The sequence below is a fragment of the Tachypleus tridentatus genome, chromosome 5 (genome assembly GCF_004210375.1).
Source record: "Tachypleus tridentatus isolate NWPU-2018 chromosome 5, ASM421037v1, whole genome shotgun sequence".
Lineage (NCBI taxonomy): Eukaryota > Metazoa > Arthropoda > Merostomata > Xiphosura > Limulidae > Tachypleus > Tachypleus tridentatus.
Genome location: NC_134829.1, coordinates 43,344,003 through 43,359,807, shown reverse-complemented (window position 1 = coordinate 43,359,807; position 15,805 = coordinate 43,344,003). Strand labels below are relative to the sequence as shown.

At 33.3% G+C, this 15,805-nt stretch overlaps 2 protein-coding genes across 2 annotated transcripts in view; one reads left to right on the top strand and one right to left on the bottom strand.

The window, feature by feature from the left end:
* The window catches only part of Nulp1 (Nuclear localized protein 1), a 46,462-nt gene extending 35,371 nt beyond the window's left edge, over window positions 1–11,091 (bottom strand). Inside the window, 4 exon segments of the mRNA XM_076502312.1 lie at window positions 1,070–1,152; window positions 2,006–2,202; window positions 3,653–3,856; window positions 10,733–11,091. Coding sequence (XP_076358427.1) covers window positions 1,070–1,152; window positions 2,006–2,202; window positions 3,653–3,856; window positions 10,733–10,894 — 646 coding nt within the window. The 5' untranslated portion in view covers window positions 10,895–11,091.
* A 68-nt stretch (window positions 11,092–11,159) lies between these two features.
* On the top strand, window positions 11,160–15,282 carry LOC143251029 (rap guanine nucleotide exchange factor 1-like). Its single transcript, XM_076502311.1, has one exon. The coding sequence runs from the start codon at window positions 11,817–11,819 to the stop codon at window positions 15,138–15,140; it is 3,324 nt and encodes a 1,107-aa protein (XP_076358426.1). The 5' UTR covers window positions 11,160–11,816; the 3' UTR covers window positions 15,141–15,282.
* Window positions 15,283–15,805: the final 523 nt, after the last annotated feature.

Sequence of the window (15,805 nt, the reverse complement as noted above, 5' to 3'; positions counted from 1 at the left end):
AACAAACAGAGTACAGTAAGTTTTATTGTCCTTCCTAACAAACAGAGTACAGTCAGTTTTATTGCCCTTCTTAACAAAGTACAGTCAGTTTTATTGCCCTTCTTAACAAACAAAGTACAGTCAGTTTTATTGCCCTTCTTAACAAACAAAGTACAGTCAGTTTTATTGCCCTTCCTAACAAACAGAGTACAGTCAGTTTTATTGCCCTTCTTAACAAGCAGAGTACAGTCAGTTTTATTGTCCTTCCTAACAAACAGAGTACAGTCAGTTTTATTGTCCTTCTTAACAAACAGAGTACAGTCAGTTTTATTGCCCTTCTTAACAAACAGAGTACAGTCAGTTTTATTGTCCTTCCTAACAAACAGAGTACAGTCAGTTTTATTGCCCTTCTTAACAAAGTACAGTCAGTTTTATTGTCCTTCTTAACAAACAGAGTAGAGTCAGTTTTATTGTCCTTTCTAACAAATAGTATAGTCAGTTTTACTGTCCTTTCTAACAAATAGTATAGTCAGTTTTACTGTCCTTTCTAACAAACAGAGTACAGTCAGTTTTTATTATCCTTCCTTTATAAATAAGAGTAATTATCATACATAAATCTCTTCAACATAGTATAAACCACATATGGAATGTTTAACACTAAAAAAAACATTACATAAATTATTACACAAGCACAGCTACATAACACTTGCCATACATTTAATGGATATAAAAATGGTTAGTAGTAACAGGTAAAATAAATAACCATGTGGAGATAAAGTATAACCAATGTACACTCCATGATTACATTAAAGTAATTACATACGAGTTTCTTAAGTATATGTATGAAAGTGTGTAAACTGTACATTTATCTTTTGTCTTTATATGTAGGTAACAAAAGTTACTTAAATATAAACTGCATTAAGTAATTTTTTTAAGTGCAGGGAACTTACATAAAATGATAAAGTGCAGAGTGTACCAGTTTTTTATTAAGGAGTTTGTCAATCATACAAGTGTTATTGAAGACCAAATGTACCTAGTATACATAAGTGAAAGACATATTGAATTATGGCTTAAAAACCACAACATATACCTGGTTTTCCTACATGAGGCCAGTTTCTTGGAATAACTAACACACTTGCTCGACTATGGCTTCTACCTCTGCCTCTACGTTTACTGAGAAAATAAAGTTTGCTTTAACAAATAATTTTAGGCATGTTAGGAATATATGAAACATTATAACTTTAAAAATGAATTCAATAATGTATAAATTGTAAATTATGTCTGAAAATATACAGAGGAAGTTTTACCAAGAAAAGAGGCAAATTAAGTAATGGATCCTTGAAGATGTTGAGAACAAAAGATGAATTTTGGATACAGTGAAGGATACCTAATATAATTAAAAATACCTGCTCACTGCTTTTGCAATACATATTCAGTAATTTTATAGAGAAAATATTTTCCTTCTGAAGCCATAATGAATAAGTTTATTATAAAATTAATTTTCCACTAGAAATCAACCTGTTCCAGTTAAAATTGATAGATGTGGTTTTACTAGATAGCTGATATTAGCATGTTAAAACCCATCACTAAAACAGAACTAACTCGGGTTGAGCCAAACATACGTATTTCAAACAAAACAGGTACACAAAATAGCTAAATATCAACTTGTTATGACTGCATTTTTTCTGAATAAAATTACTGAAGAAACAAAGAAGAGGTAAGTACATGGTGTTACTGTGTATATAACCTAATGTTTTTCTTTTGAGCTGGCAAATGAGTTAAAAAAATGCAATTTCATAAAAAAAATATTATATTTCAACACTGAAGGTTTTTATTTAAATAATAATATAGTTATTTAGAGTTTCAACCATTTCAACTTATGAAATGCACCAAAATATTTAACAGTGAAACTTATTTTAAGGAATACAGTAACTATACAATACTTTGTATTTTGTGTTTAGCTCTTTAACCAAATGAATGTTATGTCAGTATATTTTGCCTGTAGGGCATTATATGTGCTACTTACACCTGTTCAGCTTGTATAACTTTTGAACCAAATATTTTCCTCAATTCATTCTCAGGATTCAGGTTCCTATAGTCGACAGAAAGAATACTTTTCTCATGGGGTGATTTCTCTCCAGAAACTAAACATGTGATGGCAGATTGTTCTGGCTCACCAAGGATTTTATTTACCTCCCGAATACTTGCATCAATTTCATCTTCCTAAAGATACAGTAATCAAATTTGGAAAATTATTAAAATAGAACATGTCTTTTTGCACTTATAAAATGGGTAAAAGTTGCCAAATGAAGTTAAATGTGTTTTTCTGTGTATAATGCCTAACTTCTTTTTTAGGTCATCCAACTGTGAAAAAAATATGAAAGTAGATGGTAAGACTACACAATGCACTAAATGTGTTATTCAAATGTAGCTAATTCATCGAGGACTACGATATGCAGATGGTTTACAGGTGTATACAAAGGAATATGGCATTAGAATGTTTTCCATTTTACAGATATTCAATCCATTTGATATTTGGTGACTATGTTATATTTTGATATTAGTCATAATAATGTTTTTAAATCATTCTCAGAGAACAGGACATGGTGAATAATTGGAAAAATGCAATAGTGTAGATTAAACAAATACTGAAATAATTTTCAGGTATGCTTTAGATGCCATTTGATCTTATATATAAATCAAGGTTGAAAATCCTTGTCATGATAACATTACCCACACAATTAAACCTTCTCCAACATACTCAGAATGACACAAGCAGAGTCACATGCTTCATGTAATTTTCTTCACATTTGTTTCTTACATCAGAACAGAAAGAGATGAAATAGCCTCACTCATCAGAACACACCACAAGCATCCAATCGAATGCTATCCTTATTTTTTATTATAAGCACCAATGAATTAGCATGTTCCTATTTGCATCTGAGGTAATTGTTGGCATATGACAGCTTTGTAATGTTACTTACATAATATAAAGACAGTAGTAGAATCCTGATCACTACAAGGTACTTTTAACTGAAACATGGCTGACGTCTTTTGTAATTTACAGTCAAATATTTCCACCTTCTAAGACATTTACTCTTATACTTTGTGGAAGAAAGACCCTTGCTGACTAATTATAAGTACATCTTTGAATTTAATGGACTCAGGCCATAAGTTGGCATATCATGTGGTTAGTCTGCTTTGTTTATGCAAATACATGGAGTGTTCTACAAACAAGAAAAGAACAAGTCCCCAAAAAGTAGTAGCCATTAATCACATCTTTTGTTGGTCATTTTAAATAAACCTGAGATTTAACAGTAAAATATAAAGTAAATGAGGAAATACAACATATCAAATAACAAAAGATAATTTAAAAATGTTCAAGTTTTATTCTTTTTTGGTCTTTTCAAGTAACACAGAATTTAAAATATCAATTATACTAATAGTGTTCTTCTTTTCAACTGGAAAGAATAAAATTAGGAGTATGTACATTTAGATTAAGACCACACACCATCAGCTGTATGCTCCTGAGATCTGGTGCTTGAGAGTACAAGTTACAAGAGTGTTTGTTTATTAACACTTGTAATGTTTGCAATGAAAACAGAGATTATAATACAAAATTTTATGAGTCAATAATAACAATAGGATGTTTCAATATTTTTTGGGCACTAACTGCATCATCCAAGTTATCTTCTGTACTCTTCTGATTTTTCATCTTTTTCTTTTTTTTCTTCTTCTTCCGCTTAAGACTATCTGTGCTCTGAGTTGAGTCTTGCTTTTCCAGTTTATTTCTCTCCTGGTCACCAGAGGGTTCATTTTCTCTATCATCATCTTCTTTTGCTTCAGTGTCAGATAAAGAGTGCTCCACACTGTTTAACTATACAAAAAACAGCAATCAAGTGGAAGATAAAGACTGTTCAGCATTTTAAACTATAAAACAATTCATAATACTGTTAACTGGCATGTATATAATCGGTGGTAAAAAATATGCTGAGCAAACAGTAGTTACTACACACCAAATATTCAACAGCAAACAGTAGTTATTACACACCAAATATTCAACAGCAAACAGTAGTTACTACACACCAAATATTCAACAGCAAACAGTAGTTACTACACACCAAATATTCAACAGCAAACAGTAGTTACTACACACCAAATATTCAACAGCAAACAGTAGTTACTACACACCAAATATTCAACAGCAAACAGTAGTTACTACACACCAAATATTCAACAGCAAACAGTAGTTACTACACACCAAATATTCAACAGCAAACAGTAGTTACTACACACCAAATATTCAACAGCAAACAGTAGTTACTACACACCAAATATTCAACAGCAAACAGTAGTTACTACACACCAAATATTCAACAGCAAACAGTAGTTACTACACACCAAATATTCAACAGCAAACAGTAGTTACTACAAATATTCAACAGCAAACAGTAGTTACTACACACCAAATATTCAACAGCAAACAGTAGTTACTACACACCAAATATTCAACAGCAAACAGTAGTTACTACACACCAAATATTCAACAGCAAACAGTAGTTACTACACACCAAATATTCAACAGCAAACAGTAGTTACTACACACCAAATATTCAACAGCAAACAGTAGTTACTACACACCAAATATTCAACAGCAAACAGTAGTTACTACACACCAAATATTCAACAGCAAACAGTAGTTACTACACACCAAATATTCAACTTTGTTCCATTATAAACAAAAATAGTGTTGTTGTTGTTTTGCATCTATATTTTAGCTCTTGAAAATATAGATTTGCCAATTATTATGACTAGCATGGTCAGGTGCTAACTTTTCAAATATGCAGAAATATAGAAAATTTTAATACGGTAAGTTGAGCTTTTCATGGTTGTCAGTAAAGGATTAAATATTATTACATGTAAACTTAAAATATCATATGTTCATTTGTTGAGAATTATGTATATAGACAGCTCAACTTAGGATATCGTGTTCATCATTTTAGAACTACATCTTTACACAATTCAATTTTGGATACTGTATGTCCAACAGTAAAGGATTAGATACCTAAACAGCTCAACTGCTGGGATACAACATGTTTGACAACACAAACAATGAACATGTATCTAATATTTCAAACCTGTCAACTTTTTCAACCTGTGTACTATTTGACTAATTCAAATTTATAATTTTCCTACGGTGAAAATGTATTTCTGATAGCTACTTCCCTCTGCTCACAAGATTAGTTTTTACTGTTTTGTGCTACCCTCTACATGCAAACTGTTCTATAAAGCATGCCTCAAGCCTTCCATACACCCCTTTCATGCAAATTATTATGTGTCAACTCTCCACCAACAGGATAGCACTACTATCATATAACATGTAACTCTCTGTGCCATTACAGAACCATCACTCCAACGTTTCACAGAAGACGTAAGCACTGAAAGACCATGGGGAGGAGGGTGGAAGATGTATCTATCAGAAATACATTTTCAGTATAGCAAAATAACTCCCGATATGTTACTTCCATATTCTTAGAATCCCACATTGAAAAGAGAAGGAACCAGAGCAAGAGAACTGTGGTTATAATCATTTATGTGGAACCTATCCAGCATTATGCCTCTATGGTCTACCACCCCAATAGTCTGAAACTGGTCAATAGTAAGGACTCCCATATTCCACTACAGGAAAAGGGGAAAAGACCATTGGAGTCTGGAAAAACAGCTACACCTGAAACAGTGCAATAAGTAATCATGAAACCCTATTATGAAAAACAGACCATGGTGAGAGTGTGGAGCCTTGGAAAGATTGCACAAATCAATATGGCATACAGTGCAGGTTTTTATTGTTGTTTAGGTAAAGAATACCTGTTAAGGCACCACTCACTACTGGACAGGACTAAAGATATGAAATTCAAAATAATGGTCCCTAAAAGAAAAGAAAGCACTAATAAAGACTTACCTAGTGTCATAGCCACACCAAAGTCTGAAGTATAGTCACAGGTGGTAGGTGATACCCCAAGGAAGCAAAAACCATGACATGATGCAAGTAATGGGAGATGAATGTCTGATATGTGGTCCATGTGCCCAACTGTAGAATCTCCTTCAAAGGCCAATGAAGAACAGAAGCAAAGGAAAAGATGAGATGTAGGATTCAATGAGAAACTGAACTAAGCATGTAAGGAAAAAGACAAAGAGCAACAGGCCAACTAGATTAAATGATGAATCCAACTGATAACAGTAAAGGGAGAAAGGTCCTTAGAGGAAAAAGGGTTCTCATGGGATAAGAGATGGCATCCCCTGAAGGAAGTCATGCAGACAATATAACAAAAGAAGTTATCCTCTTGGGCAGCTAAGATCTTGGGGAGGAAAGAATAATCTGAATAAATGAAAAGATAGGTTTGGTGGTACAGCATGCATCCAGTGTCAGTAATGAATAGATCTGACCCTTGCCATTTGCAGGCCAAGAGGAGAAGAAAATATGTCTTAAAGGATAGGCAAAACAAAGAACAAAGGGCAATGAGCTAAAACAGAGGTAAAGTAAGGGAATGGAGTAGCATGTTAATGTGCCAATCTGGAAATACCAGATGCCTATGTAGCCAATGTATTTAGAAAGAACGGATCAAAGTGGCAAAGGTAGAAGAAAGAAAGACCGTGCAGTAACTACAAAATGTAAAATATGGGATAGGGCTGCCAGATAATGAGGAAACCAAAGACTCCTTCTCAAAAAGCCATGTAAACCCATTCAAGTCAGGAAATATGATCCTCCACAAGGGTGATAGCACTGATAAATGACGCGACATCAATGTCCTAATTTCGAAGCTCATATTTTTATTTCTATTATTGTAATCAAAATATGACATTCCCACATTCCCGAGGAATTTCATCTTTTTAGACTACTTTCTCAATCGGGAATGCATGATCCATCTGTATTCCTCTTTTCCATTTTCCCTCAAGTCAATGTAATTTTATTTTAGTATGTCTATCCCTGGTGACTAAAAAAACAGTTAAAAAATATTTCAAACTTTTAAATTAGAATTAGACATTTATAATGATTTAAAATCTACTTAGATAAAATTATAGCATAGGGAAACAATATATCCACTTCCAAATATTTTTAAAAAGTCATTACTTGTACAGTCATAGAACGTAAATTTTCACTCATTTTAAACAAACATTACGAGAGACATCCTTCTCGTGAAAATTCTAATTTTTAATTAACATAAAATTGATTCTGTAACAAGTCTGTTTAATAAGAGCCATAGGTTTCCTACACAACACTTTAGTACATTTTATAAAATCTGTATGTTTCCTAAACAACACTTTGATGAAACAAATCTCTAAAGTCCAGAGCACCTGGAAAAAGGCAAGTCAGGAGAAGTTACGATGGCAACATTCCACTGAAATTCATATTTCTGTACACTAATATGTTTTCTTTCTTAATATTATATGGTAGTATAAGAAAGACTAGCTGTTTTTTATATTGAAACATAAAAAGGTGGCATTTAGGGTTTCTGGCTTTACAAACTAAAATTTCAGTATTTTGGGTAATTTGTTACAGTATATAATAAATCAAACAAGTCAAAACTTTGAAGGTATATAACTTCAGAAATTATTCTAAAATATTTGTCCAGTAAGTTATAAAAGAATGTATAACAACATACAGTTGTATATTATACATATGACAATAATTTGAATTGTAGTGAATTTCAAACAGAACACATGCAATAGAAAATATGTTTTACTTCAAGTTCAAGATATCTTCACACTTTTATCTCATTTAATTTTTCTAAAGGCTTAAGGCAATATCAAGAATCCCAATTTGCTAACAACTAAAATCACAAATAAAGCACATCTGACTGGATTAACTTTAATTCCACAACAATTTTTAGTACATAATTATCAAATTTGTTATAAACTGGCATCCAAGAGTGTACTGTTTTTTTAACCCTAATTTTCTTTTAAATATATTGAATGGTAGATGATGTTTTCCATTCTGTAACATTACCTGTTTTGTTGTTCAATCTATAAACACATTTCCTCTTCCAAATTATGCTTTTGTCTTTTAATTTTTAAAATATGCTTGTGCATAAAGAGTCTACAAAGGATTTTCTAAAAATCTTTGAATACCTACAGAAACATTTATCAATATTGGAAAAAGCACTGCTAAAAGTAGCTAACTTATCTTCATTGTTTTGAGTAATGCAACTGCTCAAATAGAGCAAAATCTTAAGATGATAATCCCAATAATTTAATCAAATTATCTGCAGTCTGAAACATAACTCAGTTGATAAAAAATGTGGATAGGTTTAAATATCAGTCAGCTCAATTCTCATTTAACATACAATAAACATAACAGGTCATATCATTCACCATGTGATCCAAATTGTAACCTAAATGTATTATCTTGTAGTAACCATGATGAACATTTTTCATCAAACAATTGTTCAATTAACCACTTGATCCAAGTGATTTCATATTACATCAAAATCCTAATTACAGTGAGAAATACCACAGAGCTTAACCCTGTGCTCACTGGTGGGGTTCAAAGTGCATACTATGACCTTTCACAATATGCTATTCAACATATTATATTTCTGATATCAAAATTATAAACTATTTATTTTTATCCTACATTACTAATTTAGTGACAATAAATGGTAACTACCAGAAATAGTATACAAGAATACCAAAAACTGCATATACATTTTGGAGGTTCTAGAGGTTACGCAAGTGTAATGTGTAAACTGTATGATGTACAACAATATTTATAACCTTCATAGGAAAATGACCTTGCACTTTACCTTGTCAGTCTAAATTACATTGACTATGCTAATTCACAGACATTTTCTGCACAATTACTTTTGTAACACATACGATTCTTTGTGTACAACAGACTTGTACATTTTACTCGGAGCTTTCTAATCTTTGATGTAGCTAAATGTAGTAAATTTAGAATTATAGCACCAATATAGGGTCAATGCAATGGACAGAGTTTATGCACACTTGGTTAGGGACATCAGTAAAGTTCACTATTATATCCTTTTCAATATCATCAATCTAAATGACAAAAAATGTGGTTCTGAAACTCTAAAATCCTAATCCTAGACCCCTATTATGCATGGGTGACTTTCTGAGCACATTTCAGCCCTCTGTGGTAGCCATATAGATAAGAACATCCCTCAGTCACTCAAAGTCCACCTGACTAGTTTGGTCCTCATAGCCCCTTAACTTCTTCCACTTCCTACACAGAGGTTAACTTATAATAAAGTTCATAACCTTTCAACTCTTACATTTGATTTTACAATAATAAGCATTTTTATAAAACCCTATTTACATCTAAAAACAGACACTTTGCTATACTTTGGTAATTGTATCCCAGCTGGCTTAAAGAGCTCTGGATTAGACAAAATACATCACTGGCAATGAATATGACAAATGATATGACTGGAATAGTTATTATACACTCTTCTACATTTTTAAAATCCCAAAATTTAAAAATATAATATTAGGTCTAACACTAATGTCCTATAACAAGTGACTATTCAGACACCTTCATCCTAAACATCAGAAGTCTTAACAAACACAATTTAAACTTATGGAGTAAAAACTTGTACACCCCACCCCTCCCATGCTAAGACTAAGCTGAATGCTACTCATTAAGATTTAGTTTCCATGTTGATTTTCTGAGTTATCCCTTACACTCAAGTCTAAAACTGATCAAAAACATTTTATAAACTTACACTCGCTAATATTTTTATTCAAAACTGTGGTTTATTTTTTCTCCTACCTGACTGTGGTGTAAAAGAAAAAGGGCTATATTAATTTAAAATAACAAATGAAGTTTTACTTCACAAGGATGTTGACTGATTCAAAAAAAAAATATATAGAACTGCTGCTAAATCAGTTCTGGTTTCAATGTCATGAGTTATAACACCAGATTACGCACTTGAAATTGTTTTCTTTGAAATACAGGCAAATTCTGTAAAATAGAGTTTTGATTCAATCAAATCAGGGATTTAAAAAAAAATCTTTTAACTAAGCATCAGACATCATGGTGATAAACTTAAAGAGCTCTTAACTTCAAATTTATTCTAGAGTACAATTATGATTTACTTGATGGCATATTTGTATAATAGGAAATTAAAACATCAGAAAAAGACTGAGAGATAGTCTTTCAAGTTTCAAACCTTCATCTAACAAGATCAATCAGTCAAAGCATCAATACCTAATTAAATGCAATCTTTCACATCCACATATTCATCATAGAAGTAAAAGATAATATTTAAAATAATAGCAAAAAATTTGTAACTGTGCAAAGCATTCTACTAGTGTAAGGTTGCAAAAAGAGTCAATGTTATAAAATTAATTAGGTCCACAAATGAAGAGCACAAATCACGTCATCAAGAGGAAAATTCCCTAACTCTTAATAAAACAAACCAACAAGACTGTATCTTATGGATCCAAAATTTAAATTTCTACCCAAATATATATTTACAATTTTTACTCCATCATTCTTGCAAGTAACAAATACACATTCTATCAATAGCTCGTACTTTTAATAATTGACCAAATTATATTTACTTCTATTTCACCTAGCTCCAACTTCTTGAAAGAGTTATTATTCTTAAAACCCAAATTTATACTTTTCAAAAAGGTTTACAAGTTTCCTATTAAAAAAGAAACAAACAACTATAGCTAAATGGGTTTATTGAACTGTAATTACTACAACTGTTTGGAAAATGGTTCTTCATACCAATTCAAATCGATTTGTTGGTCTCTGTCTCTTACTTCTTGCACCCCCTTCTGCGGTTGCTTGACTTGCACTCGCGTCGTCTGAATCGGTTAAACCGTCAATACCTATGGTAGAGGCTAGATCCTTCTCCCCTTGTAACTTTTTTAGTACTCGATTCGACATACTTCGCGGTAAATAATTAAACAACGCTTCAACAAAGCGTTTTATAATTCTCACTTTCAATAAAAATCTTAAGGCATTAATGAAAATCTTTCAGAACAAAACCTTTGTAAGCAATAAGACTTTATTTGAGCTTATAAACTACCTCTTTCATAAGCTTTACAAGTACATGTGTCACTCGATAGGCTAGTTAGATGAATACGGAAGTGCTTTACCGGAAATCTAGCTGAAAATTAATGTAGTTTATTGCCATAGAGGACGCACAGGTCGACTGAGCTAAAGATGTGATTTGTGTTGTCTAGTGAACCGATTTTATTGAAAATGTAACTGGCTATCTATTTTGTACTTTAAGGGAACTTTTTTGTGTTACATATATGTTACCATTAGATCTACTGTAAGTCAATGATTTTGTTATGAAACAAATGATGTTAAAGCATAGAATACCGTGTTTTCGGTGATTGCTCCGTTTTGCGTGAACTTGAAGTAACGTAGTCAGTCTGTTTAGTCTTAACAAGTCCAGAATTATAATGTGAACTAGTGGTAATGTACTATAAATACTAAGATAACTTAAGCGCCGAGTATCCCGTTTTCTAAGCATTATTTGACTTTAAAATCCTATGATAAGTTTAGACAATATACATATTTGGAGAAATGGAACACCAACAACAAGAGCTCTTCTTGAATGGAGTATTTTATTGTAGATCAAAATCCATTGAAATATGAGCGTAAGTGAACTTTTATATTACATTGCTGTGGTGATCATAATGAATGTTTGTTGAAATACATAAATTATGTACTTGGAGCATTCAAAACTGCTTTTGATCAAGCAGCTTTTTAAGAATAGTAAAAAGAATGCTTATTTCTTTTTCTTCACGTTGTGTCACTTCAGGTTGACCACATAAGTAATTTAAATAATAAGGGAAATATGTCTGCTAAAGGAGAAAAGGTAGATTCATCTTGGCCTCGAGGAGGAAAGTTAGCAAAACGAGCTCGCTCATTTAAGGAGGATATTATTGGTAAAATTGCACAAAAGCGAGGCCCATTATCACCTGGAAAAACTTCAAAATTGAAAGAAAAAGGAGTAGAAGGAGATTCAGAGACAGAAGAAGCTGGAAAAAGTAGAACAGGAAATGAAATAGAAGACTTAAACACTGATGTTATAGATTTAAAAAATGCTTTACGATACATCCAAGAAGTTGTGGAAAAAGAAAAAACTGTGGAGGTTTTGCCAGGTTGTGCCAGCTTGGTGTTAGAAACAGTTTTTAACATTCAGTCTTCACTGAAGATGGTTCTCAATGATGATCATAGTTCAGTAGTTTTATCTTCATTCAATCAGGTTTATCAAACACTGGCAAATTTGATCAAGTGGTCTGATAATGCTTTACACTTTAGTAACAGTTCTTGTCTTACTGTAGGTAATGTTAATGAAATTATTCAGCAATTACAAGATGCCGTAGAAGCTCTTGTGCAACTCTTTATAAATAAACTTAAAAACAAAGATAAGTTGAGTCCTGGTTTGACAGTGTCTTTACAGGAGTCAATTACATCAAAACCAGACAGCCCTCACAGAAGTTCTTTACCAGATATTCCCTTAACGCCTCGAGAATTGGAAATTTTAGAAAAAACCAAATTTACAGAATTACATCAAAAAAAGACACCTTTAGAAACCAAAGGGCATCATTCAACATCATCTGATAGCATATTAAATTCCTGTTCTCAGCAAGTGAAAGAAGACATCCCACCTCCTAAGCCACCTCTTCCTTCAAAAAAAGATTTAAACTTGTACTATTTGTTTAATACGAGACACTCAGAATCAGCACCTCCAATTCCTCCAAAAAAACGTAATGTAAATGGTCCGATGACTAGCTCTCAATCAGATGTTGGAGACTCTTCTAAAAGTCCATATGATGGACAGAATTCTTGGGGTAACATGTCTGGTAGTGCTTCTCCATTTATTGCTTCAACTGCAGTTAGAACTGAAGCTACGTCTGTAGGTTTTCCTCACTGGAACAGTCCATATGATTTCTTTTCTTCAACACCTGTCAGTAAATCTCTGGGGAGTAGCATAGACTCAAATTTAGACTATTCAACTGATGACTTGCAAACAATGAACACACAAAAAAGTTTTGTTTTTCATCAGAAGGCACAAGAAGTGAGTCTTCATCAGTTGGAACTGTCTCGTAGTGAAAGCTACAGAAATCTTTCAACAGCTATTAGATCCCCAGTATCGTCAAACATGGGAGGACAGATGGAACAATGTGTTACCCATATATCAACAGAAAATAAGCAGAATATTCTAGTATTATCATCAGAAGTTGAATCAAGAAATAATTCTGAAAATCCTCCTGCCCTTCCAGCCAAACAGAGAACAACTACTAGGATCCGTAGGCCATCGCAGTATGACAATGTGCCGACATGCAATTTTTTGCTGTCAGATACCAATGGTGTCGCTACCATGAGCACATCAGTGTGTTCTCGGGGTCATAGCCCTCAGCCGATTTTGGACCATCAAAATTGGATGGATGTTAGTCACGATCCATCTTGCCCATTTCATAGCACAAAACATGTATCAGAGGCAGGTGATCCACCACCACTCCCTCTGAAAAAGAAGAACATAATGGCATACATGCAAACACTGTCTTACCAGCCAGTAGAAGGAGATATCTTATGTCATTCTCAGTATATGTTACAGGCAATGGAGACTCATTGGCAACAACAAAATTTCTCTTTGTTTCAACCACAGTCTTTCATAACTGCAAGAGTCTCCAGTTCTGAGGATTCCATGATATCAGATGGACAAAGTAGTTTAAGCAGCTTAGAAAGAAGCTTTGGAGATGAAGAACAACAGGCTTCTCCTGCTGCAACACCACCTGCTTTGCCTCCAAAAAAAAGTAAGGTACCATCACAAAAAAAAAGCATTCAGCCACAGGTTTTAACTCGAGAAACTGGAAATGTTTCCCAAAAACTGGAGAATAAACCTGAATCACCAGTAGGAAAAGAAAGTGGAAAGACAAAATCACCAACACCAAGTGTAAAAGAAAGTGAGAGTAGTCCACTTGATGAACTGGAAGTTACTCAGTATTTAATATGGAAGAAACCAAATGAAGAAGGTGCAGATATACGAGGTGGAAGTATAGATGCTCTTATTGTTCAGGCTACAAAGGCAGGTAAAAAAGACTTTCTCTATCAGGAAGCTTTTCTCACAACTTATCGCACAATTCTTTCTCCCATGGAACTAATCAATAAGCTATTATACAGATTCAATAAATTTATTCACATGACTGATGCAAAGCAGCGAGCTGCTAGAAACGTGTTTTCTCTCTTGGTGCGTGTTGCTGATGACTTGTGTGTGAGTGATATTGAAGATGGCGTTTTTCCAAAACTTTTAGATTTTATTTATCAGTTGATAAGCAGTGGAGAATTGACATTTGCCAAAGTTCTTCGGAAAAAAGTGGTAGAAAAGTGTGAGGCACATCGTTTTTCCCAGCAAAGCTTGCAAATCCTTCTCACTTCCCTAAATGTAAACACTTGTCAGGCAGTGCTGCTGGACTTTAAGTCAGAAGTCTTAGCAGAACAGATGACACTGCTAGATGCTGAACTTTTTCAAAAAATTGAGATTCCAGAAGTGTTACTTTGGGTCAAAGAACAAAAAGAGGAGTTAAGTCCTAATTTGACATCATTTACTGAACATTTCAACAAAATGTCCTATTGGGTGAGGTCACGCATATTAGAACAGAATGATGCTCGCGACAGGGAGAAGTACGTTACCCGCTTCATAAAGATCCTAAAACACCTACGTAAACTGAACAACTTTAATTCGTACCTAGCAGTACTTTCAGCACTTGATTCTGCACCAATTCGCCGTTTAGAGTGGCAAAAAAATATTACGGAGGGTCTGAAGGAGTACTGTGCGTTGATCGACAGTTCTTCTTCTTTCAGGGCTTATCGTCAAGCTTTGGCAGATACAGAACCTCCGTGCATCCCGTACATCGGTCTCATTTTACAGGACTTGACCTTCATCCATATTGGGAACAGTGATTTTCTTCCCGATGGGAATGTTAACTTCTCCAAGCGCTGGCAGCAGTTCAACATACTCGAGAATATGAGACGATTTAGGAATGCCCACTATCCTTTCAAGAGGAATGACCAAGTTATTTCCTTTTTCAACAGGTTTGACAACTATTTGTGTGAAGAATCGATGTGGCAAATTTCAGAAACGATCAAACCTCGAGGTGGTAAAAAGTGTTGAACGGATAGGATACAAAAAGTATTTTCAAAGTTTTAATCTTAACTTATATTCTTGTGCATAGAATACCTCATAAAGGAAATAGTGTTTAGGATTATCAGAATGTAAATCTGTAACAACTGGTGTAGGCTGGTTAGAAGCTCCAGAGAATGTGTGTATGATATGTTAAAGTATCTTTTTGTCTGTGCTAGTATGCTTGTATAAATATATATACACAGACATAAACATATAAATGTACAATTATAAATATGTGTACACATTTTTTGAAATAGTTACTAATTATTAGTACATGTAATTTATGTGCACTGTAGATGTTTATTATACCAGATATTTAACTGTATCTGCATAATTTATTCTTGTTTATATCTTTCTTGGCCAAAATGTGTTCTATTTCATTTTGAGCTGGGACTTGTTTCATTACAGTTGATTATTTGATGAAAGTTTTGGTATTTATTTCCTCTGTGCCTTTGAGGAAAATCAATTTTTTTCAAAAGGAATTTGGATAGATTTAGCTTTTAAAATTTAATTATATATAAACTTTACAGCTTGTCATTCTTATTACTACCTGCAAAATGTGTGGTGGATAGAACAGCTGTCAGTTGTTGTTTTGTGTGGATCTGAATAGAAAGGTAGAAGTTTGTCTAATGTTCCATAGGACAGTTATTTTA

Excerpts from the sequence above, each read along its gene's own strand:
- LOC143251029 (XM_076502311.1), top strand. The coding sequence starts at position 11,817 with ATGTCTGCTAAAGGAGAAAAGGTAGATTCATCTTGGCCTCGAGGAGGA.